Source organism: Cryptomeria japonica, chromosome 4, assembly GCF_030272615.1.
Source record: "Cryptomeria japonica chromosome 4, Sugi_1.0, whole genome shotgun sequence".
Classification (NCBI taxonomy): domain Eukaryota; kingdom Viridiplantae; phylum Streptophyta; class Pinopsida; order Cupressales; family Cupressaceae; genus Cryptomeria; species Cryptomeria japonica.
The window spans coordinates 701,573,759-701,590,110 of NC_081408.1; the positions used below are offsets into that span (position 1 = coordinate 701,573,759).

The 16,352-nt window shown below is 39.2% G+C and overlaps 1 protein-coding gene across 4 annotated transcripts in view; it reads right to left on the reverse strand.

Annotated features, from left to right (window-relative positions):
* LOC131050818 (uncharacterized) overlaps positions 1-16,352 on the reverse strand; it is a 221,984-nt gene that overhangs the window by 176,604 nt on the left and 29,028 nt on the right. For all 4 annotated transcript variants that reach the window (XM_057985101.2, XM_059220082.1, XM_057985102.2 and 1 more), the window contains exon 2: positions 2,148-4,889. In XM_057985101.2, coding sequence (XP_057841084.2) covers positions 2,148-4,889 — 2,742 coding nt within the window. The remainder of the gene's footprint in view (positions 1-2,147; positions 4,890-16,352) is intronic.

Genomic DNA, 16,352 nt, shown 5'->3' on the forward strand with positions numbered 1-16,352 from the left:
TCTTATTAGTTTTAGATCTCCTATCCCTTCCTCTTTGCTCTTTATTTCGTAGTCCAAGAATCGCAGCGGACCAGCTTGTTGCAAAATCGTAAGACACCTTGTGCTCCCAGCAAATCACATCAATCACTAAGCTATCCTGCAGTCAAGACTTGACAACTGAAACATTGAGGTCATCCCCTTTGATCAAATTCACACAACATTAGGGATTTCCTTATCTCAAGAGAGAATAGGATTCTTAGCATTTCTATTCTGCGTTGGCCGGATGAAGTCGTAAGTTCAACGACTTTTGACACGTCAACAGGTATTCCCTTTATTGTGAATTCCTCTTTAAAAGAGTTGTAGCGTTAGTTTTTTAGCAAAATAGAAAATTAAATTTTAAAATGGAATACTCAATATCTGTCCTTGGCTAGTAGAGTTCAGATCTAAAAAGATTTTGTCCTCTTATAGTATTTAAATATGCATCGGTCTGGCTCTTCAATAGCTACCAAGTGTGATATTCACAAGAGGACTAACAAATGGAAAAGGCTTTAATAAGAGATCTGCAATTAGTTGAAATGTCAGATGGAAAAGGCTCAGAATGAATAAGAATTATGCTGCCAGAGTACAAGACGAAATTGAGCAAATGCTGGAAGCAGGCATAATTTTTAAAGTAGAGACGGGCAAATGGGTTTCACCGATTGTGATTTCACAAAAAAACAAGACAGAACAAATTAGAATATGTGTAGACCTTTCGTAGCCTAAAAGTGGTGACTATTAGGATCCATTCCCAATCATGTTCACAGATTCAACTCTGGAGGAAGTGGCTGGTCATGAGACATACTCATTCATGGATGGATTCTCAGGGTACAACCAAATAAGTATTGCCAGAGAAGATAATCTGAAGACAACATTCATGGTGGAAGATGGCATGTATGCGTGCAACCGAATATCGTTTGGTCTATGCAATGCCCCAGCAAAATTTCAAGGAATCATCCTGCACATTTTTGACAAGATGTCTGTGGGAAATTTTAGAGCATTTTTGGATGACTAGTCTATAATTTTCCAAACTTTGACCTAGAAAACAACAAACAGTTGTGTGATCAAGGGTGGCAGCCTTGATGACAATCTCTAGGTATTTAAGAGTTAGAGAGTAATAAGTGTACATAGTACCAATATTAGGTTGTAAAATGGTAAAACATTGAGGGGATCATCTTATCCCAATAAGGTAAAGACAAATGAGGAATTGATATGTTATTCATCCATCAAAGAATAAAGACTTGCAAGCATCCAATCTCACAATGGCAGGAAGACCAACTTTGCATCGAAAAAGAAATAAAATGTCTTAAAAAACATAGAAAAAAAAATCAGAACACCTACTTGGAAATCCGATTTTGCCTCGAAATCCGCTCCAAATTGACTAAAATTGATGCAAATCACGTTGGAAAGGCTTGGGAGGGTGTTTTCCCTCTTGAGCAGCAAACTGGACACAAAAAATGAAAATACAAGTGACTTTTTTGATGTCCCAATCTTATGTTGCTGTGTCCACAAGTTTTTGGCACGGACTTACCGAGTTTTTGCCAAAAACTCGACAAGTTTTTCCAGCAAGTAAATGGCAAGTTTACTCGCCAGGCCAAAAAACTCGCCAGTATTTTACTACTTGGTGAGTATTCCATCTATGGTTTTATGATTCATCCTTGACAATCTGAAAATCTCATTTGCATGATACTGTTGTTAATAGTCAGGTGCCTTTATCTGAGGCAAAAACATTGATAGTTATTTCCATTTATGTAGAGCTTCCCCCACACTCACCAAAGAATCTTGTAAAATAAAGATGTTTATATATCTTGTCTATAGTTGGTGTCTAGGGTCAATTTCATTTGAGATTAGGTTTCATTTATATTGCAATGAGCTTCCCTTCATAATTGAAGAGTAGTTTATCCTCACACACTTTTGCTTTGTGTTTTCTTGGAAAAAACAAAGTATAACACTAACAATATTAAAAAATAAAAATTGGCATCATGCTTTCCCAGGATTAAAATATATTGCATAGCATAGTGAATGATATTATCCATATTTACATTTGACTAAAGACACAAAGATCAAACCATTACGACTCATGATAAGAAGTCCTGAAAAGATATAATATGAACAGCTGTCAAAATAAATACCTATTAACAGACAGTGAAGCACTGCACTTGGGTGATAAACTGGTAATGGCCCACCTATTTCATCAGCTATTTCTAAGAGGCTGAAAATGGAGCCTTGTACATGTTGAAGGTAATGTTCAATAACATCACCCAAGGCCATGCTTAAGCATTTGTTCCCATTCCCATTAGTTGACAATGTTAATGATGCTTCATTGTTATCCTTTAGTGAATTCCAGCTCTGAGAGTGAAGACTACACAAATTGACAAGAGCAGAATTCTGTCCTTTGAATTCTTGTACTTTCCTGTCTGCAGTATATGCCCATTGACTAACAATATAAACAAGCTCAGATGAAACAAGAAGCAGCGTTGCTTTTGGTCCCCAAGAAAGAGCCCTTATATAGGATGTGGTACAAATTGATGCAATGCAAAACCAAATATGTAAATTTGCTGTATCTCCTTGTGTTGTAGATGTGTCACTAACATGCCTCCTTTGTGAATAAACCCTCACCTCATTTTGCATAGCAACACCAAGCAGAAATTGGCCATTGCCTATAGCAAGCCAATCCAAGGCAGTGACACAACCTGGAAAATGTATTATGTCCTCCAGTACGAAATTACAATCTCCCAAATAACTTTCAGCATCCCAAATATTTATAGTTGTGGTATCTTCTGAAGCAATAGAACTTGCAGTTGCGATCTTACAGCCACTATTAGCCAATGCAATTAATCTTCCTGTACCCTTGGGAATTTTAATAAGGCCCACACAGTTCCATGAAATCTCTACTGTCTGACAATTTGGGACCAGAGACTCTTGGGGAACACTTACTTTCCAAAGCTTTAGAACACCGTCAGAATGGCATGTGGCAAAGTTGTAGGCAGGAATATTATAGCCGGCACCATATAGATCATCAACTGATTGTTGACAGAAGGAAAAGTGATTGCCTGTAGGTGTGACAGCAATACTTGTGACCTGGACCAAAGCAATGGAATTCACAAACTTAGGTAAACATGGTTCCACTGAAATATAATAACCCTTCTTTGCCAGGTTGAATTCATTGGTACAATTTCTATCTAGAGCAATTCCCTTTTTCAAGAAATATTCAGATAACTGCTCTAAAGGAATCTCACCCTCATGCTGAACATGAAGCAAAATTTTCCATGATTGCACTATCTGGCCTCTCTTCCCTAATCCTAAAACCAGAACATTGTATTTAATGAAGTCTTTAGTCGAGGTAGCTGATAATAATGTTGCATAGATGGATTTCAGTTGCTGTGAAGAAGATTCAGGGAATTGAATAGCACAGGCCATTTCATGCTGAGTGGTTGTTTTTCTAATAATACTCTCCTTTTGAATGAAAATACAATCAAATCCTTGTGAATGTCCAACAAAGAGAAGAGATTGACTCTCTTTCAAAAACAGGGGTGCCCATGTAAGAAAACGATATTTGATTTGTTCAGAGATTTCACAACGTGGCAGTCGATAAGATAGTTTCCATGCAGGATGTATAAATGTTGGAATCTCAATTTGAGGCTCCACAAGTGAGTTTAAAGACCAAATAAGCACAATCCCATTAGAATCCAATGAGGCAGCAAGTTCAGCTTCAATAACAGGATGCAGTTCCACCTGTAAAATAGTTCCCGAGTGACCACCTTGGTTTAGGATTTCACTTGAGACGTGTGGATTCCTTAGGCTTTCTTCATTAGAGTTTATATTTTCTTCAAGAGAACTGCCAAGACTAGAAATTGACATTGAGGCCTCGACACGTGACCAGCTGAAGATATTTTGTGGTAGCAGCTCAAATAGGTCTACTGAAGATGGTGGAGCTGATGACTTCCTGCCAATCCTCTGAATGAAAGCTTTGAGAAGCACAGAACAAGCATTTGAATTTAAATAGCTCCCAACTAATGGAAGCTTCAATCTTTGGGGAAGCAGATCAGTTCCTTTCTTCCACAAAGATACACGTGGGTATCTGGGAGGAGATATATCGTCTAGACAATGCAATGACCACCAAGCAAGAGAGGCATTTGGACCAATTCCAAGCAACCATTCGCAGCTACCAACATTACTGCCTTTGGAGACCTCATCAAAACTGCTTACCTCAAATCTGTCTCTACTTTGTATACTAGCGCCTCCTGTCTCACGTGTCCACATGACTGAGATGTCTGTTCCAAGAATCCCATTCAAACACTGATTCACTTCTATGATTGCACTCACAAAAAAGGTTGCCCTTGTGTGTTTATCAGACATTTCCCTCATATGTCTTTTGTCAAGTTTTGCCCTCCCATTATCAATCTCCATCCATAACCTTACAGCTCCATCCAAGCAGCAAGTTAGCAATACTTCTCTTTGGAAACAAGCAAAGTTTGATGGCCTCCATTGTATCATTGAAACAGGTTGTGGATGAGAAAGCTCAATTTCTTGTAGACTGGAAACTTCATTCCAATGCCAAACAATCACCTGCCCCTTTGAAGTGCCCCTAAATGAAGCAGGTGTCTGTGTCATAGACCATGGGCATCTTGCACATGTTGAACCATCAGCTGCTGTTGCAGTAAATCCCACAGAAGACCATGTTGCAGATGCAAGAAAATGAGGCTGCTTTAGGTTTGACTTCCATAGTGGAACCCAACCACTGTCCCCCCTAGCCCACATGATTACATCCAATCCTGCTGCAAGTAATCCGTCTCCAGATTCTGTCCACACAACTACATTAACTCTGGAAGAATGTGATAATGCTTTATCTTGTCTCCAAGCCAAAGGCAGTTCTGCACAAAAATGTGGACACCAGTTAGAATTTTTTGAATCTAAAAATACAAAAAAAAAAGAAAATTCAAATCCATACTGTAAGCATAATATAAAAAAGGATTGGAAAAATAAGCATCCATTTCTGATGCCTATGCATCATGTTTTGGGACAATATGTACAGAATTGATAAGGTCTTTGTCATGTCACTTACAAGTGATGTTCAATGTCACACATCTGGGTATGAACTGAATGACTACTCTAAGTATCAAAAACTGTAAATTATACAATGGTGTATATAATAATAACTTGATTATAATTATGATACAGGAGCCTTGAAAATGAAGTGTAGCTATTAATTTAACATATCTACTCACTTTTATGTAGCTGTGTAACTAAGGCAACATATATAATATATCTATCATAACTTGGTTCATTTTATTAAAAATGGAGTTAACAATATACTTTACCTCCTTGGTTATGTTCCCCAATGGTAATGCTTGAGCAAATTATCTTAAAAGATAATATCTACGCCAAAACAAGAGTCTCCGCCATTAAAAAATGGCGGAAAATGCCATATCAAGTCATTCAAGCATTAAAAAGACCAAAAATAGAATGATTACATTAGAGATAAAGATCTAATGAAAGATAAAAAGTAAGTTTGGAAACAAAGGCAACAAGAAACTATCTAATGAAAGAATAAAAAATAAGTTTGGAAACAAAGGCAACAAGAAACTACGTAATTAGAACAGAAAAGCTCCCTGTCATTCAGAAAAAATCAGCTTAGAAATGGCAGACAGGACATGAACTGCATCTTGAACATGGCTAAGTCATTGGAATTGTGTGCCTAGCATCCATTAACTGGACTAAGTGGCAAAATATCATCTGGAGCATGCTCAGGGAGGTTTTTGACAGGTTTGTTGGCAGAAGCGGGCAGAAGGGGCACCGTCAAGATCTGAAGTTATTGTTTGCCCCTTTTTTTGCAGATCTTAGTGTTTCTAAACCACTACAGCAGGATTCTTCATGTTGGAATTTCAGTCTTGAATAGAAGATTTGCCAAGTTTTCAAAACAAATACTTCTGTTTTTTAAATCTGCTACTTTAAGTAAGTTTCTTTTTTCAGCAATCACAAAGAGGAGTTCATTCATCCAACTCCCTATTTTTAACAGCTGCTAATTTTAGAAATTTGTTTTGTCAGAGAATTGCTTCTTCAGGTTTCACAAAAAGCTACTTCAAAATCATAATGAGTGTTCATGCATCAAATTGTTATTTTTAGCAATGGGTATATTCAACGGCTCTTTTTCTGGCCAATGAATTTTTAGGCCGCTTTAATTTTGATTTTATTAGTTGTTTACATTAGATTCGATTTGAAGTATCTTTCTTCCCTGTTTTTTCTGTAGTTTTTAGTTTTGGGGGATAATTAATTATTACTTACGAATCCCTAAAAGCATATGCATTTGCAACCTATATGCATTAATTACCTTCAAAACCCTAACTTAGACAGCTCTCACAGGTAGAATATGGCATTCCCGAAGGCCAGAGGTGTCACAAGGCAGACTCTCATCAAGGAAGATTCTAGAGGGATGTTACCTGAATCAAAGATCACATCACTGTGGGTGAATGTTGGAGACACCAACTTGGGCAAGATTGATATGAAGAAATTTCAAGGCCCTCTATACACAAGCAAGCCTTATGGAGTCTCAAAGAAGATGATCGAGAGCGGAATTATACAAGCAGCTGGTTTTCTTCCTGCCATCCAGTGCAATGAACTAATGGTTGAATGTGCCAGATGCTATGATGCTGACACAAGAAAAATAATAGCACCAGATGGCAAAGTTTTAGCATTCTTATCAGAAATTGCAAAATCAGCAAGGCATTCAACATATCAGAGCCTAAGGATATGATATACAAGAATAAGGAGGGAGCACTTGCAATCTATGAGGATGAGCCTGACAAGTGCTTAGGCATCATCAATAAGTAATGGCTATTAAAGGCTAGACCCACCCTATACAAAGTACCTAACAAGCCATCAAACTGACTTCAAGGAAGAGTTTAGTGATTTGATCACCTTACTCAACAAGATCAAGGGAAGTCCACATGCTTCCTCATTCAAAAATTGGATGTTATACTTCATGGAAGTAGTGACAACGGGTAAAGAGACAATCAATTGGGCAAAGATCATAAGCAACAACCTTGATTTACAGCTAAGAGGACTTGAGCACACCAAGCAATTTTATATGACTTCTTATATAATCTACTCACTAGCACAAGCCTATGAGTGTACGGGATTGGTGTATAAAGGCCCAGTTGGGAACAGAAAAGGAGAAATAAGAGTATGTGAAAACTATAAACAACTGCACTTCCATAACAAGGCGCATTACCAAAGAGTAAATGATGCTTTCTCCATGCATATAACAAGAAATTTGCAAGGCGGTATTCATCAGAGGTTATCCCCACACGCATAGGAGTTGGTGAAGAAATATGGTGCTTGGTTCATTCAATTTCCCAAGTTCACCTACATACAAGTTCAAGGATGCTTATCCCTGCCATACAAGCTTCCACGCTATCCTACTAACAAGATGGTGTTGTTGAAGCTCGTGAGATAGTTGGTCACATGCGATAGAATTCGAAAGAAACCGAGATTTCCTTTCCTATTTCAGTCAGACAGTCATTGGAAGTATGTCCATCCCTGCAGGCGGCTGAGAAGTCAGAGGAAAAGATGAAATTCTATCCCCTTACCGAGTATCCTTCACAAACTAATTTTGATCCACATGGCAACATGAGGAGGATAAATGGCAGCAGGCACAAGCACGGGCCGCACATAGAGGATCATTGGATGAACGCCAAAGATGACTTTGAGATTAAAAATATATTTTCCAAGTTGTCTATAGATATCACCAGGATATTTAGAATGTTCCTGATCCCCGATCAAGCACAGGATGATGGAAAGTGCCTCCAGCGTGCCTATGAGCAGGAAAAGGACAAAGGGATGGAAGTCAACTGGATTGATGTAGAAGTCACCGATATGAATGAGCTAATTGATGCAGAGCATTCACACATAAACTCACCATTTAAGGGACAACCTATCCCAACTCACCTATCTAGTAGGTGAGTTCCTTCATTTAGGTGTTCTTACTCACAATTCATCAACACCTTTCCTTACTAAGGACTCATAAACTCACAAATCATCCACCAACCTAAGGGTTATCATTCACACGTTCACATACTCCTTTCCTTGACCAAACTCACAAGGTTCGACTCCTACATCCACCCTTCAAGTCTCCATGACACCCGGTTGCCTAGACTCATTCCAATGGTCTTAAACACATCATTTGGACAGTCTTTATGTAAACACAATACTCTTGTTTTGAGACACACTTTCAAATACTCCCAACATGCCTAGACAAGGCTCCCTCTACCCTCCCAACCACCCAAGGAAACATTATAACACCCTGCTGTCTCAACACTGTTCATAGGGACAAAAATCAACTTTTGGGACAGTCATGTACAAGACGTGGACAGTCATAATTTGAGGGATCATTCTTTACTCACAACCCTTTAAACACAATCAATGATGATGGGGAATCTTCCTACTACCACCCCCTGACTTCCAAGTTAGCCCCAAATCCACTCTAAAGCATGTAAAGTGTAGAAATTCAAGTCACTGTCAAACTGTGACAGTCAAGCATAAGGTTTAGGACAGTCAAGGGTTTTTTATCTCTTTAGCTTGTTCAAGGTTACTGTTTTCATTTTATGACACCCTTGGTTCATCAGTAAGAACCGATCAGAGATATGTTCTATGGACCAGCGCTGCCTCAATTGATCAAAGAGGAAACAATGGAATCATAAAGTATGAAATGTTGTCTTGTCAGAAGTTCCTTTCCCAAGCCTTCTCTTCCTCTCTCTTTCCCGGAACTCCGGAACCCCGAGGTTCCGAAGTTCCCTTCCTTGCTCTCTTGTTCTCTTGCCCCGGAACTCCGGAACCCTGAAGTTCCCAAGTTGCTAAGTCTTGCCAACTTCGGTGACCCAGGTCTCTGAAGTTCTCTTCCTCTCTCTTTCCCGAAACTCCGGAACCCCGAGGTTTCGAAGTTCCCTTCCTTGGTCTCTTGTTCTCTTGCCCCGAAACTCCGGAACCTTGAAGTTCCCAAGTTGCTAAGTCTTGCCAACTTTGGTGACCCTGGTCTCCGAAGTTCCCCCAACTTCGGTGACCCAAGTCTCCGAAGTTCCTAAGTCTTCTCTTCCTCAACCCCGGAACTTCGAAACCCCCAGGTTCCCAAGTTCCTTGTTCTTCAACCCCGGAACTCCGGAACCTCCAAGTTCCCAAGTTCCTTGTTCTTCAACCCCGAAACTCCAAAACCCCCAGGTTCCCAAGTTCCTAGTTCTTCAACCTCGGAACTCCGGAACGCCCAGGTTCCCAAGTTCATTGTTCTTCAACCCCAAAGTTCCCCAACTACGATGACCCAGGCCCCCGAAATTTCCCCAACTCCGGTGACCCAAACCCCCGAAGTTCCCCAACTACGATGACCCAGGTCTCCGAAGTTTCCCCAACTACGGTGACCCAAGTCTCCGAAGTTTTCCAAACTACTTCCGACTTGCAACACTTCTGGATGGCGTGATCGACACTCAAAGCTTTAAATGCTCCGACAGCTTTGGTGACTTATGCACCTTTTGTGGAGCCACAGGGATGCATTTAATGTTTTTGGCAGGATTTCCATCAAGGGAGGTACGGGGCCATGCTTGGTGACTTGTGTCATGACTGCATACTCTGACTTTGGAAGATCAGTCAATCCACCCTTCTCAGAATTGCCTTTTGTGGGTATGGCTAGGTTGCTTGCATGTACAAGTCAAGTGCATGCACTTCCCTGCACTCCCAAACTGACATACAGGGGTCATGATCACTCTTGTAACCATTTTTCTATATAAAGGTTGTTAAGCCTCATTGTAAAGCGTTCTCTCCTTGTTGGCTTGAACTTTCTTATGCTCTTCTCTTCTCTTAAAGACTTGTAATTATTTTTGGATTTCTGCAACTATAAGTTAGGCCTTTGGCCTTTGAACGAATTGAAACTACCATTCTTGCCTTACTTTAACTTATGCATGTTGTGTATGAGTTCTTACCTCCATTATAAGTGTATGTTGTGGTTTTCTTTCACATGTATGATGTGTTAACTTGTTTTCTGAGTGTGACTTGTGGGAATCCTTCTCCTCTCTTGACACTTAGAAAATCCTAACCTCCATATGCGTTTGGGTCACTCATGCAATTGAAGTTTGTGCATCTCTTGGGCAGTTCAATTGATTCCTTGTGTCATTTCGGGTGGGTAGAGGAACAATCTCTTCTTAGTGCATCACCTCCTATTTCCAGCATTCTCTCTTCCCTTTACCTCTGCAAGTTGTTTAGGTAGGCTTAGGAATTAGTTTTAGAGTGTTGAGTTGGTTCAACACCTCCACCTATTTGAAGAAGGAAGCCGGCCTTCTCCAGAGATTCAACCCCTTGCGCAAGGTCCCACACTTTGAGGTTGTTTCCATGTTTCACAAGGTTGCTGAGTTGATAGCTCAGCAAGGGTGCGAGCTTTTGCGATAACAGTTACCAATGTTGAGAACATGTCCTTAGACACTCCACACACCCTTCTATGCCTTCACCACCCTTTCAAGGCTCTCACCTTACATTTACCCTTCCAAATCACCACCAAAGTTCTGATTTCTCAGACTGAGACAGGGATTTCAGTCCTTGTACTCTTCTTTAGCATGTGCCAACTCCATCATGAAACCCTGCAATCATTAGAAGACAAAGAGATACATATTTACAATATTTTCCATCCATTGGATGGTGTTTCAATCATGAATATAAAGAGTTTTACATTTTCCTCTGTCTCGGATTACCCTAGTTTGGGGTTTTGACATATTTTAGGAAAAACAAGTTATCTTCTTCTATAGTGCACCAAATCAAATGAAACCACTTGGAAAGGGAAGAATACTCATTCAAGAATCATAACAAATAAGTTTGCAAAGCAAATGAATAAGACTTGTCAATGAACAACTCCTTGGAGCAAACTGTCACGTGGTAAATCACAGGGAAGTGCAGAAAGTTTCAAGATTTTATTGATTCTTCCTTCATACAACTAACAACAACCTTGGTTCGACCTTCCCAAGGTCTATTTATGCGTCTACATGGTGGTTACAACTTCTCCAACTACATTTCAAACCATATGTACATTGGAGACCAAACTTGACAACCTTTTGACAACTTTTAGACATAATTGACAATTTTGAACTTAGCCAAACCTATAACCCCCAAAACATCAAAATAGGTTCAAATGGACATAAGAACGTCTTCACAACACATTTTACATCAAAAAGGACCATTTAGATACCTTGAGCACTCTTTGACAGCTTTTTACAACTTCAAAGCAATTTTGAGCAATTTTGCCAATATGAGTAACCTATGACTAGACATAACAAATATTGGTCTAGATGACCTTATTACATCAAAATGATCATAATTGACCTTATTTACATTGAGAATTCATCAAAACACTTGTCTTCCATATTTGACCTCATGGAGGCCTGATGAGTAAAGAGGTGCTCCTGCACCACTAATGAAACCCATCATGGCTTACACACAAAGATGGGTAGATAACCAAAGCAACAAATTGAAGAGTCAAATATGTCTAGCTTACCTTTGATATGATCAGAGATCCAAATTCGTTAGATGATGAAACAGAAAGTGTAAGCATGAGCGATAATACTACTCAGTCAACTCAACCTAGGAGCTCCAAAAGAAAAGGAAGTCACAAGGAGGGTCAAAGCAAAAGAAGCAAAGGACATGTGCAAGTCATCGTTCTACTAACACCTCCTCCATCCATGAAGTCACAAGGAACAAGACTACCATTAATGAAGGACAATCATCTTGGAAGGGAGGTAGTGATCAAGGTGTGAATGAATCACTAGAATCCACTATACATAACAATCAAGGTGATAAGACAGCTAAGGCAAAGCAGCCTCAAATGTAAAAGAACCAGTTGCAAATGATAAGGCTATTGAAGATGAATATGTGGAGATAGAAGATGATGATAATGAGCCAACCTCTCCACCCTGAGTAGAACAGCAATTCGAGGAGTTACAAGTAGAGAAGTAGAGATCCACTATTCTGGCATGGCTAAAGGAAAGAATGAATAAGTAATAGTAATTGAGGAAGGGACAATTGATAACTTGGATGACTTCTTGAATAGAATTGGTTAGACAGAAGATATGAAGAAGGCTACCAAGATTTCAAAGAACGCAAGAGACAGTGCGGGATACTAAATCATACAAATAGCTACCCCAAGAATAGACAAGCCAAAAGATGAGATCATTGTCAATGAGTATGATTTGGAAACAATTGAGTGAGGTCCTCCCGCTACTGAACAATCAATGGAAGATTTGAATGATACAGTAAAGACAGTATTGAAGATGGAGCTGGAGAAAAACAAGAAGCTCGAGAGGGAGATGAATGCCTTGAAGAATTATGTGCAGCAACTTAGGAATCCAATAAGGCAGGTTGATCCTTCAAGCATGCCTCCATCATTGCTCCCACCAGATTCAGTTGATGAATTAGAAGAGATGAGGAATAACTACCAGCTGTTGAAAAGTGGAATGACAGTTCCTTCACCAAGGCCAATGTGTTTGTGGAAAAGCTAGTAAGCATATTTGATAGAGTTTTTGGGGTTCTTGATAGGACTCAAGTCCTCATGATTGCTCATGGTGCTTTCACTTATACTAGAGATTTCACCATCCCAAGACTACAAGTATTGATGAATGTACCCAAGCCAACCTTGGTGAACGCTAGAATGTGTTGATGGAGTTTTTATGCACCATGCAACACAAAATAAAATACCAAAGACACTCTATCTTCTCTTGATCAAAATCTTCTTGGATGCTGAATTATATGATCAACCAAGATGACTCCAAGGTTTCTATAGTCAGGTCTTGACCTATGGATAGCTCAATGGTTTGATGTGTTTGTTGGTAATCCAAGGGGACTTACGTTGAGTACTTGAATGTTGAACGTTTGGGTGTTGCTGGAACTTGATTAAAAAAAGGGCAAAAGAATAGGGTTTAAGAAGTCTAATCTAATCCTAATAATTTAGGAACAATGGACAATCTTTGGTGAAACTCAACTAAGCCTTGCTTCAACATGCAAAGGAAGAACTCCACAAAGCTTAGTGCAATCTTCTAAGGAGAGCAAAATGATGTTCAAATCACTATTAACAACAAAGATACCATTAAGGCAATGCATATCAAAGTGTGAATAGCAATTGAAGTTAAACTCATTTAAGGATTCCAGTTGACCACACAAGGCAAACTTACAATCAGCAAATTGCTAGTGGTATGGATATATGAAATTGCTAGTGGTATGGATATATGAATTTCACCATTGATCATGCACAAAGATCTTCCATTCATCTAAACAACATGAAAATGAATTGAGAAGTAGAGACCATGAAACTTGTTAATATTACACATCAAATTCACCATAGCTTCAATGAAATCATATGCTCTTTACAACTGTAATGTCCCCTTTTGAGATAACTTATGAAGCTGGGACAATTGACTTGCAACAATCAATTGCAAGAGACTTCTTTCCTTAAAGGCTCAATTAATAATAATAATAATGTGATGTCTATTAAAGTTGTGAAATACAACCTCACGGAACCCAGTGAACACCTGTATGCAAATAACCTGTCACAACAATGGAAGATTCACACAAAACACAAAGATTGCTTTGAAAAACCAGAGCCAGCATATGCAATAATAATAATTAGATTGGTAAGGATTACAAAGGGATCAATCCTTATAAAAGATCAAAACCTTAAAAACATAAACCCTAAAATTATTAATATTCCTAACTTTAACTTCCTAAATTTAGCTTAAGTGAAATAGAGAAAGGTGACTTAATTATTAAATCAATATGCTTTTATTAATTAAGTAAACTAATACCTTTTACTCTAACACCCCCCCTTAAGATGAAGTTAGGGAGAAGCTAAAAAACTAAGGACTAGATGCTAGAAAGCCAAAATGGGTCCCGGCAACAAGGCCTGATGAGGTACCCAAGTACAATGAAATCTTTGCAAAGTGGCGAAAAGGAGAAAACCCTGTGGGAACAAAACTCCTCTCCTAGAAGAAATGAAAGCTCAAGTGAAGGACTAAGAAGCCTCCAAACAAGAATGTTCCAGAAGATAGGAACAAAAGAAGAGCATGAAGAATCGTTGAAGCATGAAGAAGCTGCAAACTCTGTCGTAGACTAACTGCTATGATGCTGAAATAAGAACCTCCTCTGAAACAAAAGATGATCAAGATCAAGAAGACATGAATCTGCATGAATGCCCTCAATGACACTACTTGAATCCCAATCAAATGGCAAAACACAAGCAAAACATCAGGAACTCAAAGATGCAGATGGCATAAGTACCAATAGTCTGAAGAACTGATCAAAAAAAAAAATAGGTCGCCTCCAGAAATAGGAATGCAAGAGTGTCCATATGGTCAGTATTCCATCTCATCACAATGCATGGGTAACCAACCGCTGCATCCGCCTAGTACATAGGAACAAATACTGAATACATAGCTCACTCCAACGCGAAACCAAGGAAGCATTAGCACCAACAGTAGAAACCCCCCCATAATGTTGACAAGGGAGAGGTATGACAGGTACACTGAATCTGAAAGCCATAATATAGCGCATGGAGAAGAACCAAGAACATCTGATCGGGCAAACATGAAAGTACAAGCAAATACAAAGGGTGTGCAAACCAAGGCACACACGCATGAGAAAGGTATGAAGGCAAACAAAGGAAAACATCAAACCCCCATGGCACTTTATATCATAGTGCGAGTACAATACGGCACAAAACTGATTTGCAAGATCCCATAATACATGTGCAATACAGAGGCACTTTATCTCAGTGCGTTTACAAAATCATAAGTGCTTACAATGAAAGCTCAGAATGTCAAAAAAAAGACATAAGACTAGAAATATATGAAGAACAACCAAAAACGAGTCATCCCATCTAAACAAGAAGTTTCCACGATGTCATATGTCCAAGTAATTCACCAGAGTGTGAAAACACAAAAAACTGAATAAAATCTACCTGGAGTAAAATCTGGAAAAAATGCATGGATGGTTGTGAAGAGCTCTAAAACACCGTCCCAATGCCGTTGGAATCGCGAAAAACAGAGAAACTAGTGAAAAGTTATGAGCTCGGGACTGAAAATAGCACCTCTGACTTCAAATGGATATAGAATGTACCAGCAGCAAAAACATGTGATGAAACCCACATATCTGGAAAGTAGATGAAAACAACTTTCCAACAATATCTCGTTTGCCAAAAAACGATATCGTATGCCCAAGTTATGGCCAAAACAAAAAAAAACCCTCTTTTAGGGCACAAAGAGGGTCTCTGGGGGCCATGCAAGTTGTCTGTACTGCTAACGTCAACAAAATATGCCAAGAATATTCCCCTTGCCGGCAAAAAAAATCCACCCTGCTGGAAAAAAAAAATTAGCGACGATTGGCGAAAAAAACACGGGCTTGAGAAAATTTGGCGAGTGTCGGAAAATGAATGGCAACTAGGTTGCCAGAAAAAATTTGGCGGCACCGGAAAAAGGAACCAGCGACAGTCTCGGGCGGTGACCGTGAGTTGCACGGGGCCGGAAACAAAGTGTGGGGGCTGCCAAAGAAAAGGCAAGGAAGGGGGGCTCAGCAAGAAGTCGCCGACCTGTTGCAAGTCGTACGGCTACAATCTGTATGGACTACAGTAGGGGTACACCCCCTACAGGTTGTTTTTAAAAAAACTTTTTGCTCATAAAAGTTTGGTATGGTTTTTTTTTAGTTTTTTATTATTTTTGGCAAAACAATCAAACCAAAAAAAAATTTCAAAGTGCTTGCACATGCGGTCGTAGTACAAGCAAAAAAATTTGCCTCAAAGGTCAACGATGCCCAAAGTAGTCGAATAATATATTAAAATTTGTGGAATCAACCTCCTGAAGCCAACTCTGAGGTCCTTTTGGGCACAAATTGCTCTGAAAAAACAGGTGCCCCCCTGGATCAAAAAAAAACGGAATCTTCAAACCCTCACAGATCTGGCCTCATGAATCAAAAATTGACAAACAAAAGGTCAATCTTGACTATTTCCCATGTGCCGGATTCAATGGTGAGTTCCAAATCAACCCAAATTGCATAGAAAACCTGCTATAGGTAGAATCTTCCAATCAAACGAACAAGAAAACCTCAAGTCTGAAGCTCCAATACCATGTTAAAGTTGTGAAATACAACCTCACGGAACCCAATGAACACCTGTATGCAAATAATCTGTCACAACAATGGAAGATTCACACAAAACACAAACATTGCTTTGAAAAACTAGAGCACGAATATGCAATAATAATAATCAAATTGGTAAGGATTACAAAGGGATCAATCCTTATAAAAGGAGATCAAAACCTAAAAACATA